The following is a 26,753-nucleotide window of genomic DNA, read 5'->3' as shown; positions in this document are numbered from 1 at the left end:
TTTACTAGCAAAATTTATTAATTAATTGTCTAAGTAACAAAGGTTCAATGTTGAAATTTAAAAATAACAATGTTAGGTGCCTAATGTTGCCTAGCAGTCATCAACCCAAGTCTAGCCTTCTGCAACAAGTGTAGGAATGCGACCATCTGACGACGCCCCTGGACTCAGCTGGAGGAGATGGGAGTGACACTTGCGACAGACGCGCTCAGGTTTGTTCAGGTGTTGGTGTGGGACAGGAGCCAGGAAGTTGGAGCAGTCTGCGCAGAACACTTTGCCACAGTTGCTGGGGGATACAAGTCACAGAGCACAGGATAAAAGTCAGGAGATAGTTTAAACATTTTAGGCTCTGGAGTATAAGATAAAACACCAGTTTTGTTTTTAAAAGTTTTAGACCATAATTAATAGAATAAAGTTTTTAAATTTTCAAGCGTATCAGTTGAGAATACATTGAGCTAGTAGTAAAGTGGTCGCAAAGTGTCAAATTATAAAGTTGTACTCAACATAAGTACTTTATAAAGTTGTACTCAACATACTCAACATAAGCACTTTGTAAAGTGTCAAATTATAAAGCTGTACTCTACATAAGTACTTGGTAATCTATTTCAAATTAAAAAGCTGTACTCAACATAAGTACTTGGTAATGTATTTAAAATTATAAAGTTGCACTCAACATAAGTACTTTATAAAGTTGTACTCAACATAAACACTTTGTAAAGTGTCAAATTATAAAGCTGTACTCTACATAAGTACTTGGTAATCTATTTCAAATTAAAAAGCTGTACTCAACATAAGTACTTGGTAATCTATTTCAAATAAAAAGGCTGTACTCAACATAAGTACTTTGTAATCTACTTACCGGCAATGATGTTTGCGTCGACCAATCCAGAAAATTCCATCACAGCCTGCGCAGTGAGTGACAGCTGAGTCGGGCACCCACAGGACAATCTTGGCCTCATTCTCATCCACGTTCTCCCAGCTGGCGTCAGACGCAGGGTGGGACCCCAGGGAACTCATCTCTCCTGCCTCGGAGTCACTCATCTGTTGATTCATTCAACATTCATTAGTTGCTTCAACATTCATTAATTATCAAACTTCAGTTCAATCATTAGTTTATTCAAATACCTGTCAAACTAAATGTGACAACAAATTGCGGCACGTATGGTCTATGTGTGGTTTAAAACTTCATCAACTAGACATTAGTACCTGGCCTAACTTGCCCCACTAAGTTGCCCTAACCAACACTAACCATCCAGCCCAACTTACAAAGTCGTCCAGCTGCGACCTAGTGGTCAGTGGCTGGACTTGATCTAGTCCCCAGCCCAACTTACAAAGTCATCCAGCTGTGACCTAGTGGTCAGTGGCTGGACTTGATCTAGCCCCCAGCCCAACTTACAAAGTCATCCAGCTGTGACCTAGTAGTCAGTGGCTGGACTTGATCTAGTCCCCAGCCCAACTTACAAAGTCATCCAGCTGTGACCTAGTGGTCAGTGGCTGACTGGACTTGATGGTCCTCTTGGCGTTGTCCAGCTGAAGCTGCAGCTCTGAGATCTTCCTGTCCCTCTCAGCCAGTAGCTCCCCAATCAGCTGCTGCCTCTCATCACAGAACATGGTCAGCCCGTCCAGGTCAATGTGGTGTTTGATGCTCTGTTGTCTGTCACATGCTGGGCTGCTGACCTGAAAGGTTGACACACAAACATTGAGCACTCTGGTACAACACCAGAGGCGTATCCAGGTTTTCGTTGTAGGGGGAGAGAAAAGAGCAAAAAACAAAGGCGCCAAATTTTTAACACGTTCTATATAACCAACTCAGAGTGAACATAGCGTCAGTTTTTAGATGACTGTTCTAAACATACATATATATTACACAAATATATATATTACACAAATATATATTAAAGAAATAGATTTAAATAAGTAGCAGTGGTATTATGACAATATTTTTTTTTACAGAGGAGGGTTGTAACTGTTTCATATAATTTGTAATCGTAATCACTATCGCCCAAACTGTAAGAATACTACTACTTCATCGTGATGACGTTGTTGACCTTGTCAAAATTTCCCCACCACTACGCAGTTTGCTCATAAGTAAATTTAAATAGATGTGCCACATCAGTTGTATTTGATTCTGTATTGTAATTTTTTAAAAATTAATCACACGATTCAAACTGTATATATAAAGTAATTATGTGTGAAGTTTTATGTATAACATTTTCTAATTCAATTATTATTCGTAAGCAAATACATTATACAGTTGCCTTAAACTTAACACCCTTCTTGCCAAGTGGAACTACCCGTGAGGTTTTTTAATACATTGCAATGCATCGTAATGGTTATTTTTAGAATGGCAAACTGATGCAGCTGTTAATACGTGTTGTAAACGTAGACACTACTAGACTAGTACAATAATGCTTAATTGCTGCATGAAAAGAAATCTTGTGATTTACATAGATGTGCCGACCAAAAATATTTTTTTAACAAATATCATTGTTTAAAACTTTGAGTTTAAAAAGTTTCCAAAAAGGTGCCACTTTGCTGAAAATGGCCAGAGGAGGAGTGGCCACTCCCCCTGCTCCCCCCTGCGTACGCTACTGGACAACACATTCCCTGATAACCCCAAACATGATATAAGCCATTCCCTAATAATAAACCACCCACTAGAAATGATAAAACAGACACAGATGTTATTAACCACCTGAAAAAAAATATTTTTCCATTCTTGATAAACTAAGTGGGGAAGTAACTTTTATTCAAGAAAGTAAATTTGTTTTTTCTTATTTTCAGTGCATTTGGAAGCTTCTTGCTATACTATAAAGGTTTTTTATATTTGTTTTATTGTATACTTTTAAGTGATTCCTAATTTATAAAGTTAATACAACTAAAAATATTAGCATTATAACACCAACAGTAGCTCACGATATCTGAAAGACGATTATCTGCCCCATGAAAGCAGCCATTTGTGAAATATTTGTAAGACAACAGCAAGTTATTAATCTTGTTACCTCCACTTAGTTTTGAAACTCTTTAATTAATTTTTAATGACTAATTAAACATCTAATTAAATTAAATATTAGATAAGCTTGTATTGTCATCAAAGTGGAACTTATCTGGAAAGTTTGAACTAAATCTCTGCATTAGAAGTGGGTCAAAACTGAGTAACAAGATTTGCCACAAACCCACAAACAGACGTTGCGAACTAAATAAAAAGTTGTAAAAAGAGGTCAACTGCCCATGTAACAAAGAATAACAAAGCCCACAAATCAACTGACCATGTAACAAAGCACACAGGTCAACTGACCATGTAACAAAGCCCACAGGTCAAGTGACCATGTAACAAAGCACACAGGTCAACTGACCATGTAACAAAGCACACAGGTCAACTGACCATGTAACAAAGCACACAGGTCAACTGACCACGTAACACAGCTCACCTTGGCCACCCACGAGTCACTGATGTCTGTTGTACTTGTGGCTACCGTGGCACCCAACCATCGCCTGGACACGTCCCCCCCACTGGGGTGCTTGAGCCTGTTGGTGTCTGACCAGTTCCCCCTGCAGGCACAGGGTGACACACTCAGGTCCCTGCTGGCACCAGAGGCTGCCCTGGCCCTGCGAGAGACCAGCTTGGTGCCACTGTCTGACAGCTCCGCGGGGCCTCTTGAGGTCACCAGGGAGGAGGATGCCAGGGGGGGTGTCAGCCTCTCTTGTTTGGTGCTCACCTCCAGCGGCCTGCTGTAGCAGGAGGAGGAGGGAGACGAGTCCCCTCCCCCCGTCTCCAGCTCATCCGTGAGGGTATCCGTGGAAAGAGAATTGACATTAGTCCTATCACTCTCCTCTAGATACAGGTCTGATGGTGAGGAGTTGGAGTGAATACTTCGCATCAGTGGCTTACCAAATTTACCATTAGTCAAAGAGATAACTCCAAACTCATTGAAATCTTTTTCTTGGTGCAAGTGGTTGTCTTCATTGAAGTCCTCCAACCTACCCTGGGATTTCTTGGAATGCTGTTTGTCCCCATTGACGCACCACGAGGTGTTAGCCAACTGCTGACAGTGGCCGTTCATTAGACATTGACCATTCATAGTCAGGCGTTCAGACAACAGGGAGGTCTGCCTGAGCTGGTAACCAGAGTCTAAAGATTGATAGTTTGTCACAGCTTTCAGTGGCAGAGTCACATCCTCATCCACTATTAACTTAGCACTAGTTAAAAAATTGTCCTCACCATGGCCATTGGTTAAGTGTTCAGAATTTAGACCGTTAGGTAAGGAATTGAGTGAAAGCCCACAGTTTATGTCAGAGGTTGGGTCAGGGGTCAGGTCACAACACAAAGTCTGTTCACTGCTACTCTCTGAGCTGCTTTCCTGACAAAACACAGCTGATGATGAGGGCCCCAGAACCACAGTTGATAATGAGGGCCCTAGGCTCTGAGCCACAGCTGACGATGAGGGCCCTAGGCCCTGAGCCACTGCTGACGATGAGGGCCCTAGGCCCTGAGCCACTGCTGATGATGAGGGCCCTAGGCCCTGAGCCACTGCTGACGATGAGGGCCCCAGGGTCTGAAACTGGTTTTTATTCCAAGCCTCAGTACCACTATACTCACATGATAGTCCATCAGGACAGACGGGGGGGCCACTGGGTCCATCAGGACAGACCGGGCCACTGGGCCGCTCACCAAGACTGGCGTAGCGGGACAGTGCAGAGTTGGCCAGGTCCTTTAAGGATGATGTCTCTGTTGGTGGTGAGTGCGAGGCAGCTAAGGATGATGCCTCTGTTGGTGGTGAGGCAGCTGGTCTACAGTCTGGGGGACGAAGCTTCTCTCCCCCCACCTCCTGGTGTGGCAATAACTTTTGTCTGGAGTTTGGGGAGTCCTCTGGGAAGTGGAGGATCTCCGCAGATGAGGACGACGTGTCATGGACACCGACTAGGGCGGGGTTGGGCGTGGCCGAGTCTAGGCTCTGGATCACAGTTGGATCACTGTTGCGCCGGCCGCTGTCAGTGAACCCTTTAGACAGGTCATCCATGGATCTGTGGATAATAAACATCATCAAGTGAAGGCAAAAGTTGGGCACTAGGGGAATCGAGGGGGAAAAGTTTTAAAAGTTTTGAGAACTATGGAATATAGAGATGAGTTTTAAGTCACAACTTTATACCGTTACTATGGTTTTAAAAATGAGAATCACAATTTATGAACAACAAGGTGTGACTTTTTAAAATCAAAACCTCAAGTTTTTAAAAGAAAATTATTAATTTTAAAAATCTGTTGAGTTTTCTGAGAGTTTGGCACTGTGTGATTCTCCATGCCACTTACACCTCAACACAGGTGGTTTACAACAGGAGCTAGTACATAAGTAGGTGATTCAAAGCTACACTCATCAGACACAAGACACTTGTCTAGAGAAATAAACTTTTCTACCTAACATACAGGTAAGACAATAGTCAACACACTTAGGTGACCCACGTCAAGATATGTGACCCACATCAAGGTATGTGACCAGCATCAAGATATGTGACCCACATCAAGATATGTGACCCACATCAAGGTATGTGACCCACATCAAGATATGTGACCCACATCAAGGTATGTGACCCACATCAAGATATGTGACCCACATCAAGGTATGTGACCCACATCAAGATATGTGACCCACATCAAGGTATGTGACCAGCATCAAGATATGTGACCCACATCAAGATATGTGACCCACATCAAGGTATGTGACCCACATCAAGATATGTGACCCACATCAAGGTATGTGACCCACATCAAGGTATGTGACCCACATCAAGGTATGTGACCCACATCAAGGTATGTGACCCACGTCAAGACATGTGACCCACGTCAAGGTATGTGACCCACAGGAAGCTCTAAGTGTGGCAAGTAAATTTTGGACAAGTTTATAACACAATGCTAAATAAATAAAAGGTGTCTTCACATTTCTGATTCAAAGCATATCACTTATCTTTTACAAATTTAATAATTTGATTACTTTTTTTCACCATTTCTTTATGTATATAACCTACACATAGATCTATACATTTGTGTAATTAATAATATTAATATTCAGTAAAGATTTAATTATTAAAAAAGTCTTTTTTTTTTTTTGCAGTTGAGAAAAAAATTTTAAAAGTGTTTTATTGATATTTTGTTCATAATCAATGGAAGTATGTCCATTTTTTTTACTTTATAGAAACATTAGAACAAATGTTTTCTTGATACACACCAATGTGCTGACCCTGAGTGGCCATCCCCAGTTACCTGCCAATTTGTGAGAACTTTTCTAACAAATGTACAGATCTAATCAACTTTAAAAACCTGCCAATTTGTGAGAACTTTTCTAACAAATGTACAGATCTAATCAGCTTTAAAAACCTGCCAATTTGTGAGAACTTTTCTAACAAATGTACAGATCTAATCAACTTTAAAAACCTGCCAATTTGTGAGAACTTTTCTAACAAATGTACAGATCTAATCAGCTTTAAAAACCTGCCAATTTGTGAGAACTTTTCTAACAAATGTACAGATCTAATCAACTTTAAAAACCTGCCAATTTGTGAGAACTAACAAATGTACAGATCTAATCAGCTTTAAAAACCTGCCAATTTGTGAGAACTTTTCTAACAAATGTACAGATCTAATCAACTTTAAAAACCTGCCAATTTGTGAGAACTAACAAATGTACAGATCTAATCAACTTTAAAAACCTGCCAATTTGTGAGAACGTTTCTAACAAATGTACAGATCTAATCAACTTTAAAAACCTGCCAATTTGTGAGAACGCTTGTAACAAATGTACAGATCTAATCAGCTTTAAAAACCTGCCAATTTGTGAGAACTTTTCTAACAAATGTACAGATCTAATCAACTTTAAAAACCTGCCACTTTGTGAGAACTTTTCTAACAAATGTACAGATCTAATCAACTTTAAAAACCTGCCAATTTGTGAGAACTTTTCTAACAAATGTACAGATCTAATCAACTTTAAAAACCTGCCAATTTATGAGAACTTTTCTAACAAATGTACAGATCTAATCAACTTTAAAAACCTGCCAATTTGTGAGAACTTTTCTAACAAATGTACAGATCTAATCAACTTTAAAAACCTGCCAATTTATGAGAACTTTTCTAACAAATGTACAGATCTAATCAACTTTAAAAACCTGCCAATTTGTGAGAACTTTTCTAACAAATGTACAGATCTAATCAGCTTTAAAAACCTGCCAATTTATGAGAACTTTTCTAACAAATGTACAGATCTAATCAACTTTAAAAACCTGCCAATTTGTGAGAACTTTTCTAACAAATGTACAGATCTAATCAACTTTAGAAAAAAAAAATCTTAGGTAAGCGCAACTTAAAATAGCTGGTATAATGTTATCATAACCAAGATCTATGATAAAACTTTGATTAGCAGAAACAGGAAAGTAAATAGAGAAAATATTACAGAACATCATTATGGCAGTATGTGATGATAAAGTGAATGCTGAGAGAAGTGCTATGGTAAAAAAAGTTAACGATTAACATTTGTGACTGTATGTGCTGTGACTGGAGTGAGTGAAACTATAGTGTTGAAACCAACAACATCCAAAGAAGGAGCGTGTCTACAGCAAAAGTGTTGAAACCAACAACATCCAAAGAATGAGCGTGTCTACAGCAAAAGTGTTGAAACCAACAACATCCAAAGAATGAGCGTGTCTACAGCAAAAGTGTTGAAACCAACAACATCCAAAGAATGAGCGTGTCTACAGCAAAAGTGTTGAAACCAACAACATCCAAAGAATGAGCGTGTCTACAGCAAAAGTGTTGAAACCAACAACATCCAAAGAATGAGCGTGTCTACAGCAAAAGTGTTGAAACCAACAACATCCAAAGAATGAGCGTGTCTACAGCAAAAGTGTTGAAACCAACAACATCCAAAGAATGAGCGTGTCTACAGCAAAAGTGTTGAAACCAACAACATCCAAAGAATGAGCGTGTCTACAGCAAAAGTGTTGAAACCAACAACATCCAAAGAATGAGCGTGTCTACAGCAAAAGTGTTGAAACCAACAACATCCAAAGAATGAGCGTGTCTACAGCAAAAGTGTTGAAACCAACAACATCCAAAGAATGAGCGTGTCTACAGCAAAAGTGTAGAAACCAACAACATCCAAAGAAGGAGCGTGTCTACAGCAACAAGGGTCAACATGAAGCTACAAAGTTGGTTTAGTGCGTGTCTACAGCAACAAGGGTCAACATGCAGCTACAAAGTTGGTTTAGTGCGTGTCTACAGCAACAAGGGTCAACATGCAGCTACAAAGTTGGTTTAGTGCGTGTCTACAGCAACAAGGGTCAACATGCAGCTACAAAGTTGGTTTAGTGCGTGTCTACAGCAACAAGGGTCAACATGCAGCTACAAAGTTGGTTTAGTGCGTGTCTACAGCAACAAGGGTCAACATGCAGCTACAAAGTTGGTTTAGTGCGTGTCTACAGCAACAAGGGTCAACATGCAGCTACAAAGTTGGTTTAGTGCGTGTCTACAGCAACAAGGGTCAACATGCAGCTACAAAGTTGGTTTAGTGCGTGTCTACAGCAACAAGGGTCAACATGCAGCTACAAAGTTGGTTTAGTGCGTGTCTACAGCAACAAGGGTCAACATGCAGCTACAAAGTTGGTTTAGTGCGTGTCTACAGCAACAAGGGTCAACATGAAGCTACAAAGTTGGTTTAGTGCGTGTCTACAGCAACAAGGGTCAACATGCAGCTACAAAGTTGGTTTAGTGCGTGTCTACAGCAACAAGGGTCAACATGAAGCTACAAAGTTGGTTTAGTGCGTGTCTACAGCAACAAGGGTCAACATGCAGCTACAAAGTTGGTTTAGTGCGTGTCTACAGCAACAAGGGTCAACATGCAGCTACAAAGTTGGTTTAGTGTGTGTCTACAGCAACAAGGGTCAACATGCAGCTACAAAGTTGGTTTAGTGCGTGTCTACAGCAACAAGGGTCAACATGCAGCTACAAAGTTGGTTTAGTGCGTGTCTACAGCAACAAGGGTCAACATGAAGCTACAAAGTTGGTTTAGTGCGTGTCTACAGCAACAAGGGTCAACATGCAGCTACAAAGTTGGTTTAGTGCGTGTCTACAGCAACAAGGGTCAACATGCAGGTACAAAGTTGGTTTAGTGCGTGTCTACAGCAACAAGGGTCAACATGCAGCTACAAAGTTGGTTTAGTGCGTGTCTACAGCAACAAGGGTCAACATGCAGCTACAAAGTTGGTTTAGTGCGTGTCTACAGCAACAAGGGTCAACATGCAGCTACAAAGTTGGTTTAGTGCGTGTCTACAGCAACAAGGGTCAACATGCAGCTACAAAGTTGGTTTAGTGCGTGTCTACAGCAACAAGGGTCAACATGCAGCTACAAAGTTGGTTTAGTGCGTGTCTACAGCAACAAGGGTCAACATGCAGCTACAAAGTTGGTTTAGTGTGTGTCTACAGCAACAAGGGTCAACATGCAGCTACAAAGTTGGTTTAGTGCGTGTCTACAGCAACAAGGGTCAACATGCAGCTACAAAGTTGGTTTAGTGCGTGTCTACAGCAACAAGGGTCAACATGCAGCTACAAAGTTGGTTTAGTGCGTGTCTACAGCAACAAGGGTCAACATGCAGCTACAAAGTTGGTTTAGTGCGTGTCTACAGCAACAAGGGTCAACATGCAGCTACAAAGTTGGTTTAGTGCGTGTCTACAGCAACAAGGGTCAACATGAAGCTACAAAGTTGGTTTAGTGCGTGTCTACAGCAACAAGGGTCAACATGCAGCTACAAAATTGGTTTAGTGCGTGTCTACAGCAACAAGGGTCAACATGCAGCTACAAAGTTGGTTTAGTGCGTGTCTACAGCAACAAGGGTCAACATGCAGCTACAAAGTTGGTTTAGTGCGTGTCTACAGCAACAAGGGTCAACATGCAGCTACAAAGTTGGTTTAGTGTGTGTCTACAGCAACAAGGGTCAACATGCAGCTACAAAGTTGGTTTAGTGCGTGTCTACAGCAACAAGGGTCAACATGCAGCTACAAAGTTGGTTTAGTGCGTGTCTACAGCAACAAGGGTCAACATGCAGCTACAAAGTTGGTTTAGTGCGTGTCTACAGCAACAAGGGTCAACATGCAGCTACAAAGTTGGTTTAGTGCGTGTCTACAGCAACAAGGGTCAACATGAAGCTACAAAGTTGGTTTAGTGCGTGTCTACAGCAACAAGGGTCAACATGCAGCTACAAAGTTGGTTTAGTGCGTGTCTACAGCAACAAGGGTCAACATGCAGCTACAAAGTTGGTTTAGTGCGTGTCTACAGCAACAAGGGTCAACATGCAGCTACAAAGTTGGTTTAGTGCGTGTCTACAGCAACAAGGGTCAACATGCAGCTACAAAGTTGGTTTAGTGCGTGTCTACAGCAACAAGGGTCAACATGCAGCTACAAAGTTGGTTTAGTGTGTGTCTACAGCAACAAGGGTCAACATGCAGCTACAAAGTTGGTTTAGTGCGTGTCTACAGCAACAAGGGTCAACATGCAGCTACAAAGTTGGTTTAGTGCGTGTCTACAGCAACAAGGGTCAACATGCAGCTACAAAGTTGGTTTAGTGCGTGTCTACAGCAACAAGGGTCAACATGCAGCTACAAAGTTGGTTTAGTGCGTGTCTACAGCAACAAGGGTCAACATGCAGCTACAAAGTTGGTTTAGTGCGTGTCTACAGCAACAAGGGTCAACATGCAGCTACAAAGTTGGTTTAGTGCGTGTCTACAGCAACAAGGGTCAACATGCAGCTACAAAGTTGGTTTAGTGCGTGTCTACAGCAACAAGGGTCAACATGAAGCTACAAAGTTGGTTTAGTGCGTGTCTACAGCAACAAGGGTCAACATGCAGCTACAAAGTTGGTTTAGTGCGTGTCTACAGCAACAAGGGTCAACATGCAGCTACAAAGTTGGTTTAGTGCGTGTCTACAGCAACAAGGGTCAACATGCAGCTACAAAGTTGGTTTAGTGCGTGTCTACAGCAACAAGGGTCAACATGCAGCTACAAAGTTGGTTTAGTGCGTGTCTACAGCAACAAGGGTCAACATGCAGCTACAAAGTTGGTTTAGTGCGTGTCTACAGCAACAAGGGTCAACATGCAGCTACAAAGTTGGTTTAGTGCGTGTCTACAGCAACAAGGGTCAACATGCAGCTACAAAGTTGGTTTAGTGCGTGTCTACAGCAACAAGGGTCAACATGCAGCTACAAAGTTGGTTTAGTGCGTGTCTACAGCAACAAGGGTCAACATGCAGCTACAAAGTTGGTTTAGTGTGTGTCTACAGCAACAAGGGTCAACATGCAGCTACAAAGTTGGTTTAGTGCGTGTCTACAGCAACAAGGGTCAACATGCAGCTACAAAGTTGGTTTAGTGCGTGTCTACAGCAACAAGGGTCAACATGCAGCTACAAAGTTGGTTTAGTGCGTGTCTACAGCAACAAGGGTCAACATGCAGCTACAAAGTTGGTTTAGTGCGTGTCTACAGCAACAAGGGTCAACATGAAGCTACAAAGTTGGTTTAGTGCGTGTCTACAGCAACAAGGGTCAACATGCAGCTACAAAGTTGGTTTAGTGCGTGTCTACAGCAACAAGGGTCAACATGCAGCTACAAAGTTGGTTTAGTGCGTGTCTACAGCAACAAGGGTCAACATGCAGCTACAAAGTTGGTTTAGTGCGTGTCTACAGCAACAAGGGTCAACATGCAGCTACAAAGTTGGTTTAGTGCGTGTCTACAGCAACAAGGGTCAACATGCAGGTACAAAGTTGGTTTAGTGCGTGTCTACAGCAACAAGGGTCAACATGCAGCTACAAAGTTGGTTTAGTGTGTGTCTACAGCAACAAGGGTCAACATGCAGCTACAAAGTTGGTTTAGTGCGTGTCTACAGCAACAAGGGTCAACATGCAGCTACAAAGTTGGTTTAGTGTGTGTCTACAGCAACAAGGGTCAACATGCAGCTACAAAGTTGGTTTAGTGCGTGTCTACAGCAACAAGGGTCAACATGCAGCTACAAAGTTGGTTTAGTGCGTGTCTACAGCAACAAGGGTCAACATGCAGCTACAAAGTTGGTTTAGTGCGTGTCTACAGCAACAAGGGTCAACATGCAGCTACAAAGTTGGTTTAGTGCGTGTCTACAGCAACAAGGGTCAACATGAAGCTACAAAGTTGGTTTAGTGCGTGTCTACAGCAACAAGGGTCAACATGCAGCTACAAAGTTGGTTTAGTGCGTGTCTACAGCAACAAGGGTCAACATGCAGCTACAAAGTTGGTTTAGTGCGTGTCTACAGCAACAAGGGTCAACATGCAGCTACAAAGTTGGTTTAGTGCGTGTCTACAGCAACAAGGGTCAACATGCAGCTACAAAGTTGGTTTAGTGCGTGTCTACAGCAACAAGGGTCAACATGCAGCTACAAAGTTGGTTTAGTCACTGACATTGTCCACTCACTTGGACCTAGGTACTCCGTCCCCCTGCACACTCTCCTCCCCTGGCATGGAGGAGTCCAGGTAAAAATCTACCTGCCTGCCAGGTGACAGGTCTGCCATGTAGACATTTTTCCACAGCTGGATATCATGTTCACTGTACCTGGCCGTCAATACCTGCCAGCAGATATTTCAATGATGTAAGTACTACAGCTAATTGACTGACAGGACGTAAACACATGCCATCAAGCAAGTCAATAATGCAAGTATTAAAAAAAGACATGAATCATTATATGGAAAAGAATATCTATAATATTTCATACCCAGCTTAGAAAAACATCATGTCCCAGATTTTTTTATGGACAAAACTGAGTGTCCAATGAAAAGCGAGTCAAATTAAAATAAAGATTGCAGGACACAGGTTTTACGTTGGTGGAGGAGGGCTTGTACAGGAGGTTCAAGAACTGAACATTCTCAGGTCACAGGACTTACCTTGGTGGAGGAGGGCTTGTACAGGAGGTTCAAGAACTGAACATTCTCAGGTCTCAGCAGGGACCAGACTGAGGCTGTTGGACCACACTTCTCCCTCTCCTTCTGGCAGTTGTGGAGGAAGTCACCAAAGAGGCAGGCCTGCGAGTGCTTGAGCAGCTTCACCTGGGGAGTGGATGGTGGCAACTGCTTACATGAGCTTAGACCACACTACCTGTCATCTAACAAATCAGTCACTAGCATCTGTCATTTGTCACATATGAACCAACCTTGAACCACATATCACCCCTGTACTTCAGGTAACCCCTATACCACCCCTGCACCACCAGTGACCCCCCGCACCACCCATGACCCCTGTACCACCAGTAAAGACTCACCAGGTAGGCCTCATTAAACTGGAACTCTGTAGGGTACTGTAAGGTCAGCTGATAGACACAGTCCAAAAACTGGAGGAAGATAGGGCTGACCTGGTTGGTGTCTGAACACTGGGGGTCATGACCCCCCCTCTCACCAAACTTGTGGCCAAAGTGGAGCCACTCCCTCTCAACCACCACTTGAAAACCCTGAAAACATAGGGCAGATACATAGACATGGGGCAGATACATAGACATGGGCAGATACATAGACATGGGGCAGATACATAGACATGGGGCAGATACATAGACATGGGGCAGATACATAGACATGGGGCAGATACATAGACATGGGGCAGATACATAGACATGGGGCAGGTACATAGACATGGGGCAGATACATAGACATGGGGCAGATAGACATGGGGCAGATACATAGACATGGGGCAGATAGACATGGGTCAGATGCATAGACATGGGGCAGATAGACATGGGGCAGATAGACATGGGTCAGATACATAGACATGGGGCAGATACATAGACATGGGCAGATACATAGACATGGGGCAGATACATAGACATGGGGCAGATAGACATGGGTCAGATGCATAGACATGGGGCAGATACATAGACATGGGTCAGATACATAGACATGGGTCAGATACATGGACATGGGGCAGATACATAGACATGGGGCAGATACATAGTATAGACATGGGGCAGATACATAGACATGGGGCAGATACACAGACATGGGGCAGATACATAGACATGGGGCAGATACATAGACATGGGGCAGATACATAGACATGGGGCAGAGCCAGATTGAACAAGATGTAGAGGTGTAGAGAGGGCTGTACCTTGATGGTCCTGTAGTAGGGGTCCATCATGATCTCAGACAGTGAGACAATCTGTGAGGTCCTGTCCCAACCATCGGAGCAGTGGACCAGCACTGGCCTGGTCTTGACATGCATCAGGTCAACCACTATGTTGGCGCCACGCAGCAGGGCAGAGATGTACGTCAGCCACATACAGCCTGACAAGTTCTTGTAGTAGCTGTAGACACACACAAACTTTGTACTGAAAGTACACTCAAATCACAGGGTTCAACCAACAAAACAATTCCATCACACAAACTTTGTACTGAAAGTACACTCAAATCACACGGGTTCAACCAACAAAACAATGCCATCAATTGTACAGCAGTATTGAGGAAATATTCAGATATTTTATCTTAAATAGCACATTTATACTGCAAATTAGAGAAAACTAAAGTAACAAAAAAACAACAACTAGATAGGAATGTTTATGATATTCCAACATGATCCCAGTATTAAGCTTTGAGTGGCTAACAAAATAATGAAAGGCCATATGGACTTAAGTGCCCTCAACATAACTGTGACACAATGAAATGGAAGGTCATATGGACTTACGTGCCCTCCACGTAATTGTGACACAATAAAATGGAAGGCCATATGAACTTACGTGCCCTAGACGTAACTGTGACACATTAAAATGGAAGGTCATATGAACTTACGTGCCCTCGACGTAACTGTGACACATTAAAATGGAAGGTCATATGAACTTACGTGCCCTCGACGTAACTGTGACACATTAAAATGGAAGGTCATATGAACTTACGTGCCCTCGACGTAACTGTGACACAAGGCTCGTAGCTTGTTGAAGCTATCACGTACAGTGTGGATGTTGGCCAAGTCCAGGTGGATGATGTTACACTTGTACACAACTGTGGATGTGGACACACATCTTTACAGCTGGGTCAGGGGGGCTCATGTGGGTCATGGGAGAACAGATGGGTACATGGATTCACATGTAGGTCTAAGGGGGGAGGGGGTGGCCCTGATGTGGGTCATATGTGGGCCTACTATGACAACTGGGCCATGTAATAAACTATATCTGAGCCTACAGCAGCCATCATACTGACCTTCATCCTCTGTACCACCCCCTTTAAAGCTGTTTCCCCACACACCAGCCAGACTGCGACAGTCTACAATGGCAAGTTTTCTTGGCGTCCTTGTGTCATCTAGAAAAAAAATTCATTGGTAACAGCAAATAAAATCATTTCTTAATGTCATTATATTAAATGAAATAAAAAACTATCCTCTAATTAGAAAAACTGACCAAAGTCATGAGAACCATTGCTGGCGCCGTGGCTGCTAGATATTCCGGAATCCAATGAGACCAGAGAGCCTTGAGCGCCATCTTCTTCAGCAGAGTTAGAGTTACAGTTGTCTCCCCTCTCCTGCACTGCCTTGGTGGCATGTCTGACCTGGGCATGTCGTTCTGCAGCAATGGCATCCCTCTCCCTGTCACATAAACAAACAAGGCTAGGGTTATGTCAGGTCAAGTTGGGCTCAGATCTCTGGTCTCCCACAGGCAGGAACAGTCACAAAAATTATATGCATTTATTTACATGCAGTTGTTTACATCATGTGTAGACATGGGGAACAATGAATCTAGTGATGTGGTATAACATTACCAGGAAGTCATGGATCAAGTTAAAGGGTAGCTCAAAATTAGTAAGTCATATAAACCACTACAACAAACAGCAGGGTTGTGACCAGACCAGGAAAAAAAATAGAAATTTTTTTTCTGACAAGAACTCACTATGTTTTGTCTTTGTTTTACCGCATTTAAAGCAGTCTAATGCCAATAGTGAGCTAATTCATAATATCGTTAACATTTTAAATAAATGAAGTTTATGTAATTCTAAAATAAAAATGAAGACCTATCTGTTAGCAATTTAATATTAATATTTACCTTATGAACAACTTTTTAAAAAAATTAAATTTTATAATTAACAAAAGTCTAAATGAAGTTTTATTTTGACATTTGGCTAATTTAAACTGTACTCTTATTTCCAATTATTCCCTGTAATATAAGTTATATTCTTTTAAAGACAGGCATGGTAAAAATGTAAGTCTTCAACAGTAAATAGCCTAGATTTAGATAACTGTAATTGGAAAGTTTTAGTTCATGTGATGGAAAATGAAGACCAGATTAGCTGCAGGTAGAAAGGGTCTGATTTTTATATTAAAAAGTGTTTTGGAATTAATATTTGTAAAAACATTTGAGCCAAAATTAACCATTTTAATATCCAAGCCACATCATTATTTATGCTATTGGAATAGATGTAGATTGTTATTAAAATAGTCGTTATCATATTTTTCCTTCCACAAACATGACACGGTCGGGGTCAAGATGAGTTCAGACCTAACGCAATCGTCCAATTGAAAAGAAATGTGCGTATTTGATTGTCTGTTTCACCTGATATCTACACTATAGGCCAAGCGTAATGCTTGATTTAAATAGCAATATATGGATGGGCATGTGGTCTGTTTCCGTAAAAGTCAATTCCCATTTTTCCCCCTATATTTTAAGACTTAGTAAGAAACTGGCAAAAATAAAAAATCATCGTGAAAATTAGGAGAAAATGAAATTCCATAGGAAAATTTCAGCTGAAATGGAAAATTTGTAAATATCAAGGCCCTTACTTGTTGCAAGCACTGACAATCTCCTCTATGAGTGAGACATCTGATGGATTGTGGAAGTAGCTGAGACCTAGGAAACTGGACAGTGGCTGACTGCTGCGGATGAGCACAACCCCAGTTGTCTTGTCCCTGAAACAGTTGGATCATCAAGTCAGATATTAAGTCATACACCATTTATTATATACACCAAGTCATGCATCAAGTTAGAACAAATGACAGATAAACTAATATCAATAGATTCATGACTGGCCTAAACAAGTATCTGACATGTCATAAAGTTTTATTAGATAAATTTCATAGTTGACAATTAACTGAAAACTTCCCAAAAGCACATGATCGTTAGAGGGTTTAACAGCAAATATGACAGCAGTGAAAGGGTTAAAGTTACATAAGAGAGCAGTGAAAGGGTTAAAGTTATATGAGAGAGCAGTGAAAGGGTTAAAGTTATATAATGAGAGCAGTGAAAGGGTTAAAGTTATATAAAGATAGCACTGAGAGGGTTAAAGTTATATAAAGAGAGCACTGAGAGGGTTAAAGTTATATAATGAGAGCACTGAAAGGGTTAAAGTTATATAATGAGAGCAGTGAAAGGGTTAAAGTTATATAAAGAGAGCACTGAGAGGGTTAAAGTTATATAAAGAGAGCGCTGAGAGGGTTAAAGTTATATAATGAGAGCACTGAAAGGGTTAAAGTTATATAGTGAGAGCACTGAAAGGGTTAAAGTTATATAAAGAGAGCACTGAGAGGGTTAAAGTTATATAAAGAGAGCACTGAGAGGGTTAAAGTTATATAATGAGAGCACTGAAAGGGTTAAAGTTATATAATGAGAGCAGTGAAAGGGTTAAAGTTATATAAAGAGAGCACTGAGAGGGTTAAAGTTATATAAAGAGAGCGCTGAGAGGGTTAAAGTTATATAATGAGAGCAGTGAAAGGGTTAAAGTTATATAATGAGAGCAGTGAAAGGGTTAAAGTTATATAATGAGAGCAGTGAAAGGGTTAAAGTTATATAATGAGAGCAGTGAAAGGGTTAAAGTTATATAATGAGAGCAGTGAAAGGGTTAAAGTTATATAATGAGAGCACTGACCTCCACACCACAGATGGGAATCTTCTCATAGCTCTAAAGTCAAGGCTGAACTTGAGTTTGTCATCCTCGTATGTTGCAGGCAGGATGTGGGTCTTGGGGTACGTGGGACAGAACCTGCAGACACATTATTTGTTGACATACAATTACTGTCACACATAAGAATGTATTTATTTACCAGATTATGTGCCCATTTCAATATTCCATTTAGTTTAGATGTGCTACTATTTCTTACAGAATATTTAACATAGGCTTACACAAACAAGAACATGTTTCCTATAATTCTATTCGAATGTAACAAAGACAATACTGGTTTTGAACTTAAAGACAACAATAAAATATAAGTAACTCACTCAAAATTGTCATTGGCATGGCTGATTCTCCAGATTTTTTTTCTATATGTATCAAACCCCAAACGTTCAACTTCTTTGTCAAAGGAATATGTGAACACCTCACCTGCTTCAGGGATAAACACATTACAGATATCAAATACATGGGATGTAATGAACACACTACACAACACATGGGATGTAATGAACACACTACACAACACATGGGATGTAATGAACACACTACACAACACAGGGGATGTAATGAACACACTACACAACACATGGGATGTAATGAACACACAATACATGGGATGTAATGAACACACTACACAACACATGGGATGTAATGAACACACTACACAACACATGGGATGTAATGAACACACAACACATGGGATGTAATGAACACACTACACAACACATGGGATGTAATGAACACACCACACAACACATGGGATGTAATGAACACACTACACAACACATGGGATGTAATGAACACACCACACAACACATGGGATGTAATGAACACACTACACAACACATGGGATGTAATGAACACACTACACAACACATGGGATGTAATGAACACACTACACAACACATGGGATGTAATGAACACACTACACAACACATGGGATGTAATGAACACACTACACAACACATGGGATGTAATGAACACACTACACAACACATGGCATGTAATGAACACACCACACATGGGATGTAATGAACACACTACACAACACATGGAATGTAATGAACACACTACACAACACATGGGATGTAATGAACACACTACACATGGGATGTAATGAACACACTGTGTGGGTCTGTGCTTGACCAGTATGTCAAGCTACTAGAGATCATGGTGAGATTTAAATTCCAGAGACAAAAAACTGAACTGACATCTCAAGTAGATCAGTCATTGTGCTTGCTCACCTTGAACATGGAGCTTATGTGGTCAATCACTGATGGTTATTTTAGAGCACTGACAAAGAGCCCCTCATAATAGAGTGCTCAATTTCATAACCTGACTTAGCCATCTCCCACTTAGTATGTGGCTACAACTGTACTACATCAAACCTACTTACTAGGTCGACACAGTGCTACCTGCTCCTCTTCCTCAGGGGTCAGCTTGACCTTTGATCCCTCCCTGAGGCAGGCCTGGCTGTAGAACCTGTAGGCAAACAGGGTCTTGGTACTGGAGGGGAGACCTGACCTCTCTCGCAGCAGTGAGGTGCATTCACTGCAGTCTTCAGAGCTGGCAAATACACAGCTGGGGGGGCAAAAACAATGGTCAGAATAGCCACGGTCAGACTCATCTGATTAGCTAAACAGATTGGCAGTCCGTACATAAAATTTTAAAATTATAAAATTCCAAAAGCGGCATCCTACCTATGTCTACACCTACCTATGTCTAAAAGAAGGGTCTACATACACTAAGTCAAACTACTGGCGATAATTCATGTACAAATGTTAATTGATATAAATAATGAAATTAATCTTGTTGTTATATTCATAGTCTTTATTTTTTATTGAGAGTGTGTTGTGTGTACATTTAACCCAGGAGCTAAGGGGCATGGGGATTTTAGGCTCAGAAGCTAAGGGCTCAAATGGTTCAGTTAATAATACTAATCTTTTATGGCCAACTGAGGCCGCCGCAGGTTGATGTGAGAAGTGTTTTCTGACCTGTAGGTGGAGCCATCCTTACAGCCTATCCTCAGGCGTTTAGCAGCCTCAATGACAAACACCTCTGACACCATCATGACGGGGACGTTGATGAACGAGCGCCTTTCACACACACAGAAGCGGAAGTTGGTGACCATGGCGTTGCCATCTGATGTCTTAGAAACCAGGAGGGGGAACTCTCCAATCAGCAGGGGGAGAGATGGCAACTGAAACAAGGCAACAGATTCTAGCACTTGTGGCTGGTAGCACAGGAACTAGTAGAATACTCATTTGATGTGGTTGGTGGTTATGGATGGTGGTAGTGTATGGTTGATGTGGATAGTGGAAGGTGGTAGTGGGTGGTTGATGTGGATAGTGGACATGTATGGTGGTAGTGTATGGTTGATGTGGATAGTGGATGTGGAAGGTGGTAGTGGGTGGTTGATGTGGATAGTGGACATGGATGGTGGTAGTGTGTGGTTGATGTGGATAGTGGACATGGATGGTGGTAGTGTGTGGTTGATGTGGATAGTGGATGGTGGTAGTGTATGGTTGATGTGGATAGTGGACATGGATGGTGGTAGTGTATGGTTGATGTGGTTGGTGGTTATGGATGGTGGTAGTGTATGGTTGATGTGGATAGTGGACATGGATGGTGGTAGTGTGTGGTTGATGTGGATAGTGGTAGTGGATGATGGCTGGTGAAGAGTGTCTGTGAATAGAGTAGGGTAGAGCACTGACCTGTGCTGCTGGGTTAGATCTTTTAAAATCTGGCACCTGTAGTGAGTCAGCCATCCTGTCCCCTGCCTGAAAGATTCAAAAGATAAACAAAGATTAGACCCTAGCTATACCAGCAAGCAGATCAAAATCAGTCTGATAACAAAGATGGTGTTTACAGTTGAATACACGCTAGACTAGCACAGACAAAAACAAATGGGCTGGCCATGACTAGAGAGATAGGAATGGTGACACTCAAACTATAAATAGCCTGGTGGGTCGTCAGATAAACAGATCATATTGTTCCTGGACTGGCGTAGGGAACCTGTTTATACTGAGTTGAAGTGATGCAAGGTTCAAGAAAAATACAAAATATGTGTAGATACTCAAACGAGGGGGGGGGGGGGGGGAGGGTAAGGAAAGGATTTTGTGACCCCCACAAGACCTCAGGTGTCTGACCAATATAAGATGACTTGACTTTAAGCCCATGGGATCAAGATATCAAATATCTGACCCACACACCCCCTCCACAAGTTGCCCCACATGACATGGACATCAGTTGGAAAATGTTTCTCCCCACACTTTGTGTGGGATCTAAAATTGACATAAAATCTGTCATCATTAGCTATGTCATCATGACCTATGTCATCATTAGCTCATCTCATGACAGTCACAATGACTGACTGAGTAGGGCCAACCACTGACAGGTAGGAGGGTTAACCACTGACAGGTATAGCCCAGTAGGGCCAACCACTGACAGGTATAGCCCAGTAGGGCCAACCACTGACAGGTATAGCCCAGTAGGGTCAACCACTGACAGGTATAGCTCAGCAGGGCCAACCACTGACAGGTAGGAGGGACAACCACTGACAGGTATAGCCCAGTAGGGTCAACCACTGACAGGTATAGCCCAGTAGGGTCAACCACTGACAGGTATAGCCCAGTAGGGTCAACCACTGACAGGTATAGCCCAGTAGGGTCAACCACTGACAGGTATAGCCCAGTAGGGTCAACCACTGACAGGTATAGCCCAGTAGGGTCAACCACTGACAGGTATAGCCCAGTAGGGTCAACCACTGACAGGTATAGCCCAGTAGGGTCAACCACTGACCCATTGAAAAGAAAAACTTGAGCTAATGAAGTGTACCAGCATGACTGACATGCCATTGATGAGCTGACACAAGTGGCCCCCTGCTGGCCGGTGTGTGAAGCACATTCCACACATAGCGCCCATTGTTGCCAGGTAAATGGTACTCAGCACATTCTTCAACCAGTTGTTTCCCTTACCTGCCGGCCCAAAGCTTACAGTTCAACCTGTCCCAGCTAACAATACACTCTCAATGTTCACGGCATGCAGTCACGTGATACTAAGTTATTTTCATAACAAAAAAACAAAAACTGAATCCTTCAATAATGCTTGACCTCCCTAAGCCAAAATGTGAACCGGTTTCTAAGAAAAATTCTGCCAGTCCAACACGTTACGTCATACCCATCAAGCACGCGGCAGGTGTATTTTTAGAAATCGGAAATTCCAGAAATCCAACAGATAAGATTTAGTAAGAAGAAAAAGGTTTCTAAGAAAAGTCTATTTCCCCGTTGATGGCTGACACAAGCGAGAGACATACGACCAGCTGTTTGGTGAGTTACTGCAGCAGATGATGAGTGTACACAGACACGTGATACAGTACTCACGACGGAAAAGCACCGGCAACGTAGAAACAACAGGTGGGGTACGACACGCGCACACATTCATAAGCTCACGTGTGCTTCTCTAGTCATATTTACACGTGCTGTCATCTAAAAATAGCCGGATTATGCAGGCATATCACAAGAAAAGTGCTGTCGTTTCGGGAATCCCCTTTATCACGTTAGCTAAAGCTGATTACCATGTGTATGACCAATGAATTAACCCACCAGATATTTTACTGAACAAGTGGAGGAGGCAAGTATGTTCAGTCAAATATCTGAACATTCTTGTCTCCTCTACTTGTATGCTCATTTATCTCTCCACACGGAACACTCATACCTAATGAACTCACCGCATACAACCATTTACCTTACCAGAGATAACAGTTATCTCACCATATATAACACATAATGATCTCACCACATAATGATCTCACCATAAATAACACATAATGGTCTCGCTGTACGTAGCACCATTACCTCACCATATAAAACATATAACCTCCACTCATACAAACGACATAATTACCTCACCATATAAAACATAACCTCCACACATACATAATTACCTCGTCACATAGAACACCAATACCAAAGACAGTAGATGAGAAAATATGAACCAAATGCATGACGAAATTGGCTCTGGCAGCTCTAGAAACTAGCAGAGAGAAGATGCCAGCACATATTATAATAGGCACTGACAAGGTGTTTGTAGCACTCTACTCAGACGGGAAAACCCGATGGTGATTTCATGAGCAACTCAAGGTAAGCCACACATACCTTCACAAAGTGTGTGAGAACAAATAAACCAATAAAATACCAAACACACACAGTTTTGTAAACATTCACGTTGTCTTCTCGCTTGACGCCAGGTCACGTCGCGGCTATAAATAAACGTGACAGACCACGTGGCGGCTATAAATAAACGTGAGTGGTTAAGTTAGAGCCGAGCTGACGCAGGCATGATGACAATAGAGTCTATATTTTATATAGCTAGGTAGCCGTCTTAGTGAATGATATCTGCAATCACGGCTTGTGAGTGACTACACAACAATCACGGCTAACTACAGCATGTCCCTGCAAGTACATCTAGGAAAAAATTCCATGAACTCAACACAACACAGATCTAGCAACACAACACCAGCCACACGGAGAAAGATTTTTCCAAGAATTACGCTGTGTGCCCCCCCCCCCCTCCCCATCGTAAATAACTACTAGCGATGCCAACAATGGTGTCAAAGGGACGTAGTCTGTGCTTGTATGCAGTTGATGTACACAGACAAGTTGCACTTTTCTCCCTGGCTCGCTGTACTGTTATTAACATAGATACCTTATCAGAGTAACACTTTACTACGTCATTCTAAACACTATATTATATCCACTTTATACAACCGTCAATGAAAACACTATTTTATAAACACGTTATACCACCGTTACCAACACAAACACATCTAGCACACACACGCTCAGCGAACACAAACCACACACATATCTAGTACACATACACAAATCCAGCAGATACACAGATCTAGCACACACACACACAAACAGACGAATCTAGGCCAGAGAATTCCGCCATCTTGTTGACCCCGCTCTCGCGTGTTGCTGGTGTGTTGAGACAACAGATTCCTCTCTACACTGTCCCCCCAATACAACACACCTTGTTTTACCTAGGTCAATCACAACCTAGCGACACCAAAAGGAGTGGGTCAACTAAGAGAAAACCACGACCCCCACAACCAGACGACACAACACCACAAAAATTAGCCTACTCAGCGTTTCAACCACCTGTACAAAAAACGTCAGATGCGCTCAATAGCCCGGGTAACATGCTGGGATATAATAGTAGACCAAACACTGGCATGTACACAAACAGTATGTGAGCACACCATTTACAATCTACACAGATAATGGGATGTAACAAAAATGACATGAACACAAACAAATGTTTACAAAAAACACACGACATGTACACAAACACACGCCATGTACACAAACACACGACACGTACACAAACACACGACACGTACACAAACACACGACATGTACACAAACACACGACATGTACACAAACACACGACATGTACACAAACACACGACATGTACACAAACACACGACATGTACACAAACACACGACATGTACACAAACATGTACACAAACACACATGTACACAAACACACGACATGTACACAAACACACGACATGTACACAAACATGTACACAAACACACGACATGTACACAAACACACGTATCCTCACCATCACCATGTGTCTCGAGCCGTCGGCAACATAAAACCACATTTCACAGGTTTACAGTTTGTACTTGTTCAATGTAAAACCACATTTCACAGAGCGTCTACAATCTTTTTGAGTCCTACACACACCACAGAAACACGACATATTGTCTCGGTGTTTAACTCCACACACCACAGAAACACGACATATTGTCTCAGTGTTTAAATCCACACACAGAAGCACGACAACACATTTCTTAAGTGTTGTGTTAAGTAAAAGCGACCTTATCACATCAAGACGTCAGCGTGTCGCTGGATGCCGGCAGTTTAAAGCGACCCGACAGCCACACAATATGTTCACATACGGCCGGTATGTGGCACATCTAGAGCGGCACAATATGTTCACATACGACAGGTATGTGGCACATCTAGAGCGGCACAATATGTTCACATACGGCCGGTATGTGGCACATCTAGAGCGGCACAATATGTTCACATACGGCCGGTATGTGGCACATCTAGAGCCGGTATGTGGCACATCTAGAGACGGTATGTGGCACATCTAGAGCCGGTATGTGGCACATCTAGAGCCGGTATGTGGCACATCTAGAGCGACACAATATGTTCACATACGGCCGGTATGTGGCACATCTAGAGCGACACAATATGTTCACATACGGCCGGTATGTGGCACATCTAGAGCCGGTATGTGGCACATCTAGAGACGGTATGTGGCACATCTAGAGCCGGTATGTGGCACATCTAGAGCCGGTATGTGGCACATCTAGAGCGACACAATATGTTCACATACGGCCGGTATGTGGCACATCTAGAGCGACACAATATGTTCACATACGGCCGGTATGTGGCACATCTAGAGCGGCACAATATGTTCACATACGGCCGGTATGTGGCACATCTAGAGCGGCACAATATGTTCACATACGGCCGGTATGTGGCACATCTAGAGCCGGTATGTGGCACATCTAGAGCCGGTATGTGGCACATCTAGAGCCGGTATGTGGCACATCTAGAGCCGGTATGTGGCACATCTAGAGCGACACAATATGTTCACATACGGCCGGTATGTGGCACATCTAGAGCGGCACAATATGTTCACATACGGCCGGTATGTAGCACATCTAGAGTGACACAATATGTTCACATACGGCCGGTATGTGGCACATCTAGAGCGGCACAATATGTTCACATACGGCCGGTATGTGGCACAATATGTTCACATACGGCCGGTATGTGGCACAATATGTTCACATACGGCCGGTATGTGGCACATCTAGAGTGACACAATATGTTCACATACGGCCGGTATGTGGCACATCTAGAGCGGCACAATATGTTCACATACGGCCGGTATGTGGCACATCTAGAGTGACACAATATGTTCACATACGGCCGGTATGTGGCACATCTAGAGCGGCACAATATGTTCACATACGGCCGGTATGTGACACATCTAGAGTGGCACAATATGTTCACATACGGCCGGTATGTGGCACATCTAGAGTGGCACAATATGTTAACATACGGCCGGTATGTAGCACATCTAGAGCGACACAATATGTTCACATACGGCCGGTATGTGGCACATCTAGAGCGGCACAATATGTTCACATACGGCCGGTATGTAGCACATCTAGAGCGACACAATATGTTCACATACGGCCGGTATGTAGCACATCTAGAGCGGCACAATATGTTCACATACGGCCGGTATGTGGCACATCTAGAGCGACACAATATGTTCACATACGGCCGGTATGTAGCACATCTTGAGCGGCACAATATGTTCACATACGGCCGGTATGTGGCACATCTAGAGCGACTCAATATGTTCACATACGGCCGGTATGTAGCACATCTAGAGTGGCACAATATGTTCACATACGGCCGGTATGTAGCACATCTAGAGCGACACAATATGTTCACATACGGCCGGTATGTAGCACATCTAGAGCGACACAATATGTTCACATTCTGCCGGTATGTAGCACATCTAGAGCGACACAATATGTTCACATACGGCCGGTATGTAGCACATCTAGAGCGACACAATATGTTCACATACGGCCGGTATGTAGCACATCTAGAGCGACACAATATGTTCACATACGGCCGGTATGTAGCACATCTAGAGCGACTCAATATGTTCACATACGGCCGGTATGTGGCACAATATGTTCACATACGGTCGGTATGTAGCACATCTAG

The 26,753-nt window shown here is 42.5% G+C and overlaps 1 protein-coding gene across 1 annotated transcript; it reads right to left on the bottom strand.

Moving 5' to 3' along the window:
- Window positions 1–24,658, bottom strand: LOC131958304 (myotubularin-related protein 3; the record flags this gene model as incomplete). Its single annotated transcript, XM_059323264.1, is given in 18 exon segments — window positions 1–283; window positions 857–1,038; window positions 1,459–1,674; window positions 3,429–5,022; window positions 12,475–12,626; window positions 12,942–13,103; window positions 13,316–13,501; window positions 14,152–14,347; window positions 14,933–15,038; window positions 15,237–15,335; window positions 15,434–15,618; window positions 16,807–16,932; window positions 17,889–18,002; window positions 18,239–18,344; window positions 19,309–19,493; window positions 19,907–20,112; window positions 20,627–20,692; window positions 24,550–24,658. Coding segments are annotated over 18 exon segments (4,095 nt in total). The 5' UTR covers window positions 24,592–24,658.
- Window positions 24,659–26,753: the final 2,095 nt, after the last annotated feature.

The sequence above is a fragment of the Physella acuta genome, unplaced genomic scaffold (assembly GCF_028476545.2).
Source record: "Physella acuta isolate Inbredline_101_S28 unplaced genomic scaffold, ASM2847654v3 ptg001312l, whole genome shotgun sequence".
NCBI lineage: Eukaryota > Metazoa > Mollusca > Gastropoda > Physidae > Physella > Physella acuta.
This window is presented reverse-complemented; position numbering and strand designations above follow the sequence as displayed.